Below are 13564 nucleotides of genomic sequence, written 5' to 3'. Positions count from 1 at the left end.
TTCCTAATAGTTATCGATGGAGGAATTCATCCAGTGTACACTGCCGTGTTCTTTTGATTGCCTGTAAATGAGCAAAACCAGTGCAGACATCTAGTGTAGATAATGGATTCTTTTATTACCTTCCTGCGTGAAGTAGTTTCAAAAAGCATTGTTCTTTCATTCAGCATTAATGGTCCAAATGAGTACCATAACACAAGCACACCCAACTGACGCAACTGGTTGCTTTAAGGACAGTCTAGTGCCTAATGGCTCAGAAGTGCACGTGACTGACGTTAGCTAGAAACAATTCGGCAACAGTCTCCTGGCCCAACTAAGTGGCATAGTGTCCCAAATAAATTAAGGAATCTTGGTTATTTTCTTGATTTGTTTGTTTTCTTTAAGAGCTATCCCAAATAAATGGATGCCCCATTTAACCGATGGCCCAATTAACTGGAATCTATTGAATATGTCAGTGAGATTAAACCCAATTCTGATGTGCCCACAATAAATTGGTACTAATACTATTAATTAAACCGCTGAAGACATTCCTAGTTCAGTAACCCCAGTCTGGAGTGTGGGTTTCCCTCAGGGCGACACCAATGCTTGCAGGGGATCTGTGAGGCTTTCATAACATTGAGGTAATTCAGCATGAATGGTAACAAAACAAGCCTTAAGTAAAAATGGACTTGGCACACTAATTGCTTGAGCCCTTATTATCCTAAGAAACCATTTGGAAGATCTTAACCAAATAGAGGGCATGGCCCACATTGTACTGTCATCAGGCAGTTATGGATGGACTGGAGCCTATTACGTAGATAACTGGGGCTTCCACTTCTTGCTATTCATTTAAGTCTGAAGATCAGGTGGCATGGCAGCATAGTAGACCCAACACTGTTACAGTGCCCGCAACACGGCTTCAATTCCTGCTGCTATGAGGGATTTGTACATTCTCCCCCATAACTGTGTGGGTGCTCTGATTTCCTCCCACTTTTCGAAGGTGTACGGGTCAGTAGATTAATTGGTCACGTGGGTGTGATTGGGCAGCGAAGGTCGTGGACTGGAAGGGCCCGTTACCGTGCTGTGTCTCCAAATAAAAAAAAATTATGGGTTGGGATTCAAATTTCACTCTTAGACATGAGCACGTAACCTCACATTATATACCAATTCACTGATTGAGGGAAAACTTCCATCATAAGGGGAGGACATTCAATCTGTTCTGTTAGTCTAAAACGTGGTGCCCAGTCCAACCTCACTTTCCAATAATAGGTCAGTTGGCATGTGTAGTACTGAGGGACAGCTATACCAGGGGAAACAGCGTCTTTTCGAAGATGGAGGTGGTGCTCTTTGCCCTGAAAGGTATGAAGGTAGACCAATCTCCAGGGCCTGACCAGGTAAATCTGGAATCCTTTAGGGCAGGGTTCCCAGTTTTTTTATGCCATGGACTCTGACCATTAACCGAGGGGTCTGTGGAGCCCAGGTTGAGAACCCCTGCTTTCAGGAATCCTTGGTGTACTTTCAGAGAGACATGAAACATTAATAAGAAGAAAGAAATTGACTCAGAGAGCAAGCACTGCAGGGCAGTGCAAGGTTATGCACTTTGATAAAAGGAATAGAGGTGTAGATTATTTTCTAAATGGAAAGTGAATTCAGAAATAGGAAGTGCAAAGGGACTTGGAATACCTTGAGCAGGATTCCCTAAAGATTAACTTGCAGGCTGAGTCGGTAGGAAGGAAGGCAAATGCAATGTTAGCATTCATTTCAAGAGGACTAAAATATACAAGCAAGGATGCAATGCTGAGGCTTTATAAGGTATTGGCCAGATAATCCACAATACATTTGGAGTAATGAGAGCAGTTTTGGGCCCCTTATGTAAGAAAGGATTTGCTTGCATTAGATTGGGTCCAGAGGAGGTTCATGAGAATGATCTTGGGAATGAAATGGTTAACGTATCAGGGAGTTTAACGACCCAGGACCCGTGCTCGCTGATGTTTAGAAGAACGGGGGGAGGGGGGTATCTCATTGAAATCTACCAAATTTTGAAAGACCTAGATAGAGTGGACGTGGAGAGGATGATTCCAATAGTGGGAAAGCCTAGGACCAGAGTGCACAGCCTCAGAGTACAGGAACGTTCCTATATAACAGAGATGAGGAGGAAATTCTTTAGCCAGTGGATGGTGAATTCATTGTCACAGATGTCTGTGGAGACCAAGTTATTGAGTAAACTTAAAAGTAGAGGTTGATAGGTTCTTGACAAAGGTTACGGGGAGAAAGCAGGAGAATGGAATTCAAAGGGATAATAAATCAGCCATATTTGGAATGATGGTTAATGACTGGGAGCAGGGGAGGGAGGGGGAGGGTTGAGTGTAGTGGGAATAAGCACCCATTACCTGTTAAATGCTCCCAAAGACATATGTCTCAAATAGCCTCTGACAACCAAGTCCAGCTCCTGGACTTCACATGTGTGTGGTTCAGCTCCCAAGCTCTGGCAGAACCATTTTTTACTGACAGGAGAAGGGGCTAAGCCGGACTACTGGTGCCTTAAAACCAGTCGTTTCTGGTAGATGGGGCTTGTCAGCCGTGGATGGCAGGTCATCAAGGAAAAGGAAAAATCAGATTTCAAGCCTCTGCTGCCTTGTTGCTGTAGTGGGTATAAACTTTGGGAGTAAATCCCAAGAGAAAAATTCAGAGCTGGAGTCCCTAAGGAAGCCCTACATTGAGTCAGTGGTGACTGGCAACTCCTAGGATGCCACTGGTGCCAAAATGCTGCTGGTCCTTTGGATTCAACAACTGCGTGGGCAACTGCTTGCTCTCCGTATCGTACTGCTCTGGCTTGCATATTGACTGGCGGCGACAACGTAGGCATCAAGGACGCAATATCTGTAGTCCACCCGGACCAACTGAGGGCCTCATGATGGAACAGTGCGGCAGACTCGAAAGGGTAAATGAACCAATTCTGCTCCTCTGTCTTGTGGTTTCTGCTTGCTGTGACCAACCTTCGCTGGTTGTCAAATGTTCTGAGATGCCTTGAGTGAACATCACTAAATGCAAGCTTCTCTCTTCCTGTCAGGACAGCAACAAAATTCCAAGCAGGAGCCCTTTGCAAATTTTAATTATGTCTATTATTGAAAAATATGCCTGAATTAATCTTTCTCACTGTGATATACACAGTTATTAATTCTGACGTCTCAAGTCTCACAGATGATTGCATCCAGTGCAAAGAATTAATTCTGGCCTGATAGTGTATTTAGTTAGTCTAATTGCCTAGTATCTTACAATTCCAGACCTGTCATCAAGATCCACACAGCGTAGGGAACATAAAAATGCCTGCACTAAATCAGGCTCATATCCACATAGTTCTCCTTCCAAATGATTACCAAAAAAGCTATGTGGAGAAACTTTTTCATCCTGGTGAGATCATTCTACATACTTGTGGAATGGTACAGCAAAGAAACAGGCCACCCAATCTAACTTGTCTATGTTGACCAGTGGGCATCTTTCTGTATCAATGTCACCACTCAGCACTTGATCCATACATCCAGAAAGTTGTCAGAAAAAAGGCCAGTTACATCATGGAGCAGCCCACCCACCCTGTTTGTCCCACACCCATCAGGGAGGAGGCTACATAGCATCCACGCCAGGACCACCAGATTCAAAAACAGTAGTAAATCTGATCAACGCCTCCACCCACTAACCAGCTCTCCACCCCCACACCCCCAGCCACCACTACTTTATCATTTCCTGTCAGTCACCTGAGGCACAGACACTTCTGTGCCCAGCACAGGAGTTCTCAATCTGGGGTCCTCAGACCCCATTAGTCCATGGCATAAAAATGATTGGGAAACCCTGGCCTAGTGTCACTTTGTGGACATACAATCAAACTACATATAAGCTATGTTATATATTTATATTTATTGTGTTTTTTTGTTATTGTGTTCTTTATCTTATTATATTTTGTGCTTTGTTGGATCTGGAGTAACAATGATTTTGCTCTTGTTTACACTAGTGTACTGGAAATGATATTGAACAATCTTAAGTCTTGAATAGCTCTCTATGCTGAGACCATAAGATTTAGGAGCAAAAGCAGGCCATTCGGCCCATCGAGTCTGCACCGCCATGTAATCAGGGGCTGATCCAATTCTTCCAGTCATCCCCACTTCCCTGCCTTCTCCCCACACCCTTTGATGCCCTGGCTAATCAAGAACATATCTATCTCGGCCTTAAATGCACCCAATGACTTGGCCTCCACAGCTGCTCATGGTAACAAATTCCAAAGATTTACAACCCTCCAACTAAATAATTTCTCCGTATCTCTCTTCTGAATGGACGTCCCTCAATCCTGAAGTCGTGCCCTCTTGTCCTAGACTCCCCTACCATGGGAAATAACTTTGTCATATCTAATCTGTTCAGGCCTTTTAACATTCAGAATGTTTTTATGAGATCCCCCCCTCATTCTTCTGAACTCCGGGGAATCCAGCCCAAGAGCTGCCAGACGTTCTTCATACGGTAACCCTTTCATTCCTGGAATCATTCTCGTGAATCTCCTCTGAACCATCTCCAATGTCAGTATAGCCTTTCTAAAATAAGGAGCCCAAACTGCACACAATACTCCAAGTGTGGTCTCATGAGTGCCTTATAGAGCCTCAACATTATATCCCTGCTCTTATATTCTATACCTCTAGAAATGAATGCCAACATTGCAATGGCCTTCTGCACCACCGAATCAACCTGGAGACTACCTTTAGGGTATCCTGCGCAAGGACTCTCAAGTCCCTTTGCATTTCTGAATTTTGAATTCTCTCCCCACCTAAATAATAGTCTGCCCATTTATTTCTTCCACCAAAGTGCATGACCACACACTTTCCAACATTGTATTTCATTTGCCACTTCTTTGCCCATTCCCCTAAGCTATCTAAGTCTCTCTGTTTTCTCAACACTACCCACTCTTCCACCTATCTTTGTATCATTGGCAAATTTAGCAACAAATCCATGAATCCCATAGTCCAAGTCATTGACATACTGTACATCGTAAAAAGCAGCAGCCCAACATTGACCCCTGTGGAACTCCATTGGTAACCAGCAGCCAGCCAGGTTAGGATCCCTTTATTCCCACCCTCTGATTTCTGCCAATCAGCCAATGCTCCAACCATGCTAGTAACTGCCCTGTAATTCCATGGGATCTTATCTTGCTAAGCAGCCTCATGTGCGGCACCTTGTTAAGGCCTTCTGAAAATCCAAGTACGCCACATCTACTACATCTCCTTTGTCTATCCTGCTTGCAATTTCCTCAAAAAAATTGCAGTAGGTTAGTCAGGCAGGATTTTCCTTTCAGGAAACTATCTTGTCATGTGCCTCCAGGTACTTGTAATCTTATCCCTAACAATTGATTCCAACAACTTTCCAACCACTGATGTCAGGCTAACAGGTCTATAGTTTCCTTTCTGCTGCCTCCCACCCTTCTTAAATAGCGGAGTAACATTTGTAATTTTCCAGTCATCCAGTACAATGCCAGAATCTATCGATTCTTGAAAGATCATTGCTAATGCTTCCGCAATCTCTCCAGCTACTTCCTTCAGGACCCAAGGGTGCATTCCATCGGGTCCAGGAGATTTATCCACCCTCAGACCATTAAGCTTCCTAAGCACCTTCTCAGTTGTAATTTTCACTGCACATACTTTACTTCTTCTCCTTCTTCGTCTTGTTTTACGGCGGTTGGCACCCAGCTTAATGGTGCATTACCGCCACCTTCTGCTCCAGAGTGCGCAATAGACTTACATTCTAAATCCCTTCACCCAATCTCACACACACACTTACCCTAACCTACACTTTATTCTCCCATCTTTGGCCATCCTAGTACCCTATTCCTGCTTATCCATCATATCCTATTAAAAACCCCTGTACCCCTTAAGAAAGCTAAAAATACCCTAACCTGTCCTCTCTCACCCATGCCCAGCAACCCTTTTAATATGAATTCCTGCACTCTCAGTTCCCTTAGATTAATTCTCATCATCTCTCTTTGTATCCCATACTTCCTGCAACTCAGAACTATATGTTCTACTGACTCCTCTTCCTGACATTCCTCACACAATCCTGTCTGGTGTTTCCCTAACATTTTCAATGTTTTGTTTAACGTACAGTGCCCCGGCCTTAAACTAGTCCACAGAGTTTCCTCTCTTCTGTATCCACCACCTACCCTAGTACCTGCAACACTTTTTTGTATTTGATATAAATGCCTCCCTTTCCCCTCCCTGTCCCATCTTTCTTGCCACATTTGGTTGATTTTTTTTCCCAGATTACGCACTTAACCTCTGCTTTACTGATACTAATGTGCATTTCTATATTTTCTTTTTTTTAACACCCTCTTTGCCAACTCATCCACCCTCTCATTCTCCTTCACCCCTACATGTGCTGGAACCCATAGAAATTTTACCTAACCTCCCTGATTTGCAATTCTTGTGACTGACTGAAGGACTTCATAAAGTACATCTTGCCGACTGTTTGAGTGAAAAGACCTTAAACTTGCTAGAACTGAGGATGAATCTGAGCATATCAACACTTTGACTTGTCTAGCTTTCTCCACTCATCGCAACGCAACCAACACTGCCAGCATCTCCACTGTATACACCCGTAACTTATTAGATGTCGTTCTGTCGATTCCAATTTCTTTCGCTGGTATAGCCACCCTGTCACTCCTGTTTCAGGTTCCTTAGCGCCATCCGTATAAATCTGAATGTAATCACTATACTTTTCCATCACATGACAGTTGAATGCACTTACCAAATCTGTTTTATGTTTTCCTATCCTTTTTACCTTTAACAAATGCCAGTCTATATCAGGCCATACAAGCTTCCATGGAGCTACAACCGGATAAACTACTGAAGAACTTATCCTCAGATCAAACACTCCACATTCTTCAGCAATATCATTCCCTATCCGACTAAAGTTATCCCTCTGAAACCTCCCATTTTCCCAGCACTCCTGTAACACTTCTTTAGCAGGGCGAGAATCATTGTGCCCCTGCAAATTAGCCCAGTAGTTTGCCATCAATTGCATCCTTCTTAGTTCCAAAGGCATTACTCCCACTTCTACCTGTAGGGCTGACACTGGTGATGTTTTAAAAGCCCCACTGCACACTCTCAAGGCCTGAGCCTGAATCACATCCAGTTTCCTTATAAGAGACCTAGCTGCTGATCCATAGTCCAACACAGATCTTACTAAAGCCACATACACTGAACAACTTGCTCCCCATTCCCTACCAGTCAAACATCTCATCACATTTACTACTTTTTTACATTTCCCCTCAACTTTCCTGATATGGTCTGCCCATGTTAATCGTGAATCAAATTACTTCACTTCTCTGACACTCTTAAATGTCTGGTATACTGCTGATGTCTTCCACTGTGAAGACTGATGCAAAATATGCATTCAGATCCTCTGCCATCTCTGCATCTCTCATTACAATGTCTTCACCGTCATTTTCCATTGGTCCTGTATCTACCCTCAACTCTCTTTTACCCTTTATATACTTAAAAATGCATTTAGTATCTTCTTTGATATTGGTCACCAGCTTCCTTTAATAAGTCATCTTTTCCTTCCTAATGAACTTCTTAGTTTCCTTCTGCAAGTTTTTAAGAGCTTCCTAATCCTCTTTCTTCCCACTAGCTCTGGCTTCCTTGTATGCCCTCTCTTTTGCTTTTAATTTGGCTCTGACTTCACTTGTCAGCCATGGTAGTGTCCTTCTTCCATTCGAAAATTTCTTCTTATTTGGAATATATCTGTCTTGCACTTCTCTCATTTTTCGCAGAAACTCCAGCCATTGCTGCTCCGCTGTCCTTCCTGCTAGTGTCCCTTTCCAGCCAACCTTGGACAGTTCCCCTCTCAAGCCATTGTAATTTCCTTTATTCCACTGAAATACTGAAACATTGGAATTTAGTTTCTCCTTCTCAAATTTCAAAGTGAACTCGATCATACTGTGATCACTGTTCCCTAAGAGGGTCAAGTGCTCATCTAGGTACATAAATACTGTTAGTGACTCAGTTTGAACCACTCTCTAAGGCACTGTCTTCCCTCCCTCTTTACATACACAACATTCACAATATATTTTGTGGACCCACTGAATAACCAGGAGGCCAGAAACCCTGGAAGATTTCTCTCTAACTCCCCGCAGAACCAGAATCCAGAATCAGATTTATTTATCACGTGTACATGGAAACACAGTGAAATCTGTCAAGTAGGGGACCCTGCACAATTCGGATTTGATGGAGACGGACGTGAGAGTATGGAGGAACATCTGGAAAATTTCTGAAATGCCCGCTTCGCTGCCACTGCTACTGTGTGGTAACTGGAATCTCTGGAGCAGAAGGTCCCGAATCCTCGGCTTTGCTTGTTTCAGTGGCCGGGGCTAGGTTGAAGGCGCTCGGGAGGCTGTACTGGAGGGGCTGGTCGGAGGCTCGAAGTTTTCGGACGGACGGACTCAGTGTCAGCTGTGGTCGGCTGCTTCCAAGGCATCGGCAAGTTGACGGTGCCTGGAGGTTTATGGTGGAAAGTTTCTCCCTTTTGCCGCCTGCTATCGGGGACTCGGAAGTCGACTGACTAGGGGACTTTGAGACTTTTTTTTTTACTGTGCCCATGGCTTGTTCTTCATCAAATTATGGTATTGCTTTGCACTGCTGTAACTATATGTTATAATTATGTGGTTCTGTCAGTGTTAAAGTCTTTGGTTTGTCCTGTTTTTCTGTGATATCACTCCGAAGGAACATTGTATCATTTCTTAATGCATGCATGCATTTCTAAATGACAATAATAAGAGGACTGAGTGTTCTCAGAATCTAATGTGTCATTTGCGTTAACAACCAACACAAATTAAAGATGTGCTGGGGGCAGCCCGAAACTACCGGCACATATTCTGGCACCAACACAGAATGCAAACAGTGATCAGCAGAACAACACAGAACACAACAGCAGCAAAACAGGCCCCGTTCCTCTCTCTCTCCCTCCCACCCACATGCATAGTGCTCTAACCCCAGGCCAGGACAACTTTGGCCTCTAGCAGACTCATGGATTCGCAGACGTGCTTCCAACCTTGTCACCAAGATTCCACACTGGCAGAAATCAGTCATGACTTCTTGTTGTTTTTGAGAGAATGTTTCATGTGGTGCAGCAGTTTTCCACATTACACCGTGAGCATTTTTCATTAACACTTCATATGCTGGACAAGATCATGTAACCACACCTCTTTCCAATTATTTAAATCTTTTAACATCGCAAAACATCCCAAAACAGAAGTGAAAAAGCCCAACAGTTTTCATTAGCAGATGTTCATTTGATGTATGAAGTTCGAAGCTCTAAGGAGTGTTTTAAAAGGAGAGAGAGGGAAGGGATGCAGAGACCCTGAGACCAGGGCTTTTGAACATAAAGCTCTTACTTCTGTTGCAATTAAAATCTGGGATGGGAAGCTAGAATGCAGGTAATTTGTAAGGACGAGACAAGACGAGAATACAAGATCAGGGAGGAGGGAAGTAAAAAAGGGATTTGAAAATGTTCAAGAAGACAATTATTGAACAGAATTTGTAAAATAAGACAACTCGCACTTCCTTACTGATGACCCTTCACTGGTCATGGAATTTCAAACCCTTATCGTCAGGACTGGAAAGGAAGAGGAAAGACGAAGGTGAGGGGAGAGGAAGGAGTACAAGCTGGCATGTGATAGGTGAGACCAGGTGAGGGGAAGGTGGGTGGATGGGGAAGGCGGGGGTGAAGTAAGAAGCTGGGAGGTGATAGGTGGAAAAGGTAAAGGGCTGAAAAAGAACAAATTGGATAGGAGAGGAGAGTGGACCATTGGAGCAAGGGAAGGAGGAGGTTTCATCTATCACCTGCTGGAGGGAAGGATAGTGCTCCTCCCCTCCCCCACCTTCTTACTCTGGCTTCTTCCCCCTTCCTTTCCAGTCCTGATGATGGGCCTTGGCCAAAAATGTCAACTACTTGTTCCTTTCCAAAGATGCTACCTGACCTGCAGAGCTCCTCGAGGATTTCGTATGTGTTACGCTGGATTTCCAGCATCTTGTGTTTTCTTCAGCCTATCTGTTAATGCTCTCTGATGAAACAGTATAATGCAGAGGGCTAAATACACAGGCACAGGAGATACATCAAACCAAGTTAATTGTCAGCTAACAGACTGATAGACTGGGCTGCTCAATCCGTAAAACAGCCCAGTCCATCACAGGCAACGCCTTCTCCACCACTAAGCACATTTACAAGAGGCACTGTCACAGGAAAACAGTGTCTATCGTCGAGGACCCCTACCATCCAGGCCATGCTCTCTTCTCAAACACAAGAAAATCTGCAGATGCCGGAACTCCAAATTTTGGCCCAAACGTCAATTCTTTACTTTTTTCCCCACAAAAGTCACCTGACCTGCTGAGTTCCTCCAGAATTTTGTGTGTGATGCTCTCTTCTCCCAGCTTCCAACAGGCAGGAGGTACAGCAGGCTTACATCCCACACCACCAGGTTCAGGAAGAATTATTACCCATCAAGCATCATGCTCTTGAATCTGAGAGGATAACTTCACTCACCTCAACCCTGAACTGATTCCAGAACGTATGGACTCACTTTTAAAGACTCTATAACTGGTGTTCTCGATATTTATTTATTATTTTTTTCTCTTTTCTTTTCATATTGGCAGAGTTTGCTGTCTTCTGCACATTGGTTACTTGTCTGTCTCTGTTGTGAGTGTTTTTTCTTTGATTCTACTGTGTTTCTGTCTATTTACTATGAATGCCCGCAAGAAAATGTATCTCAGGGAAGTATATGGTGACATATATGTACTTTGATAATAAATTAAATTCACTGATCTCTAGGTCAGGTTATGAGTGTTGTCCTCACATGTGGGCTCTCACACGAGAACAGCACAGAAACCCTGATCTACTGGGGAAGAGGAATTTGTGGAGTGTCAATACGAGTAAATATTACCTTCAGCTTTCGCCTGGCATTGAACTTCCTCAAGCACTCCACTGTTTCTTGACGGTGCATCATCGATGCTACAGTTGAACGTTGCTGAAAGAGAAGGTGAAAAGTTCAGCATTATATGATCAGAAAAATAGTACTTTTATTTATTAGCTCATATAAATTCAAATTTAATATTCAAAATATATTTACTATCAAAGTAAGTATTGAGCATACAATCTTGCAACTCCTCTTCCCCACAGACAACCATGGAACAAAGAATCATGGAAGCAACCTGTTTAAAGAAAGACATCAAACTGCCCCCTCCCCTTCCCCATGCACAAAATCCAAATCGCGCAAAACAGCAAGGAAAAAAACGAGTGAAGACACGAAATCAAAAGGCATACTTCTGTTCAGCTCAGTATTCATTATATAAAAATGTTATAATTATCTCAAGAAGTATATAAATTATATATAGAATGTTATATAAAGGATATTTATAGAACATAGTGTTCGGTGGGACATTTATGGAACAATTTCACACCAATTTGTCATCACTTACTCACCTTTTAGAACACAGAATATTACAACACAGTACAGGCCCTTCGGCCCTGACAGGCCTTAACATGCACTAACCCTACTCTCCCACACTATTCTTCTTTCATTCGTTTAAGAGTCTCTTAAATGTCCAAAAACTATCTGCCTCTACCACCATCACTGGCAACACGCACCCAACACTCCCTGAGTCAAAAACCTACTCCTGATATCCCCTCTATATTTTCTTCCAATCACCTTAAAATTATAAGACATAGGAACAGAATTAAGGCATTTGGTCCATCGAGCCTGCTCTGCCATTCGATCATGACTAATGTATTGTCTATCTCAAATCCATTTTCCTGCCTTCTTCCCGCAAACTTTGACACCCTGAATAATCAGAACCTGTCAACCTCCACTTTAAATATACCCAATGACTTGGCCTCCACAGTTTACTAAAATTTATTCTTTTACAGGATGTGGTTGTCACAAGCTAAGCCAGCATTTATCGCCCATCCCTAGTTGCCCTTCAGAAGGTGGTGGTGAGCTGCCTTCTCGAACTGCTGCAGTCCCTGAGGTGAAGGTACCTCCATAGTGCTGTTAGGGAGGGAATTCCATGACTTTAACCCAGTGACAATGAAGGAATGGTGATATTTTCCAAGTCAGGATGGTGAGTGACTTGGAGGGGGATTTCCAAGTGGTGGTGTTCCCAGGTATCTGCTGTTCTCGTCCTTCTAGATGGTAGTGGTCACGGGTCTGGAAGGTGCTGCCTTAGGAACTTTGGTATGTTGTTGCAGTGCATCTTGTAGATAGTACACACTGCTGCAACTGTTCGTTGATGGTGGGGCGATTGGATGCTTATGGAAGGGGTATCACTCAAGTGGGCTGCCTTGTACCGGATGGTGTCAAGTTTCTTGAGCGTTGATGGAGCGGTACTCATCCAGATGAGTGGCAAGTATTCCACTATACTCCTGACCTGGGTCTCGTAGATGGTGGACAGGCTTTGGGGAGTCAGGAGGTGAGTTACACGCTGCAGGGTCCCTAGCCTTTGACCTGCTTTGGTAGCCACAGTGTTTATATGGCTAGACCACTTCAGTTTCCTGTCAATGATAACCCCCAGGATGCTGATGGTATGGGATTCAGTGATGGTAATGCCACTGAATGTCAAGAGACGATGGTTAGAGCCTCTCTTGTTGGAGATGGTCATTGCCTAGCACTTGCATGGTTTGAATGTTACCTGCCACTTGTCAGCCCAAGCCTGGATATTGTCCAGGTCCTGCTGCATTTGGGTACAAACTGCTTCACTATCTGAAGAGACACAAATGGTACAGAACATTGTGCAGTCATCTGCAAACATTCCCACTTCTGACCTCCTGACGGAAGAAAGGTCATCGATGAAGCAGCTGAAGATGGTTGGTCCTCGGACACTTCCCTGAGGAACTCCTGCAGTAATGTCCTGAGGATGAGATGATTGACCTCCAGCCACCACAACCATCTGCTTTTGTGTCAGGTATGATTCCAACCAGCGGAGGGTTTTCCCCCTAATTCCCAGTGACTCCATTTTAGTTAGGGCACCTTGATGCCATACTCAGTCAAATGATGCCCTGATGTCGAGGGCTATCACTCTCACCTCACCTCTGGCATTTAGCTCTTTGATCCATGTATGGACCAAGGAGGTGATGAGGTCAGGAGCTGAGTGGCCTTGATGGAACCCAAACTGGGCATCCGTAAGCAGGTTACTGCCGAGTAGGTGCTGCGTGATAGCACTGTTGATGACCCCTTTCATTACTTTGCTGTTGATGGAGAGTAGGCTGATAGGGCGGTAATTGGCTGGATTGGACTTGTTCTGTTTCTTGCGTACAGGACATAACTGGACAATTTTTCACATTGCCAGGTAGATGCTGGTGTTGTAGCTGTACTGGAACAGTTTAGCTAGTGGTGCAACAAGTTCTGGAGCACAAGTCTTCAGGACTATTGCCGGGATTTTGTCTGGGCCCATAACCTTCACAGTATTCAGAGCTTTCAGCCATTTATCACATGGAGTGAATCAGATTGGCTACATACTTACATCTGGGATGCTGGGGAGTTCTGGAGGGGGCCGAGCTGGATCAT

The 13564-nt window shown here is 43.9% G+C and overlaps 1 protein-coding gene across 2 annotated transcripts in view; it reads right to left on the bottom strand.

Moving 5' to 3' along the window:
- camk2g2 (calcium/calmodulin-dependent protein kinase (CaM kinase) II gamma 2) overlaps window positions 1-13564 on the bottom strand; it is a 495645-nt gene that overhangs the window by 96233 nt on the left and 385848 nt on the right. For both annotated transcript variants that reach the window (XM_072282861.1, XM_072282859.1), the window contains exon 11: window positions 10946-11029. In XM_072282861.1, the coding sequence (XP_072138962.1) occupies window positions 10946-11029 (84 nt within the window). The remainder of the gene's footprint in view (window positions 1-10945; window positions 11030-13564) is intronic.

Source organism: Mobula birostris, chromosome 18 (genome assembly GCF_030028105.1).
Source record: "Mobula birostris isolate sMobBir1 chromosome 18, sMobBir1.hap1, whole genome shotgun sequence".
NCBI classification, from domain to species: Eukaryota; Metazoa; Chordata; class Chondrichthyes; order Myliobatiformes; family Myliobatidae; genus Mobula; species Mobula birostris.
Note: the sequence above shows the minus strand (reverse complement) of the source record. Positions and strands in the feature narration are given on the sequence as shown.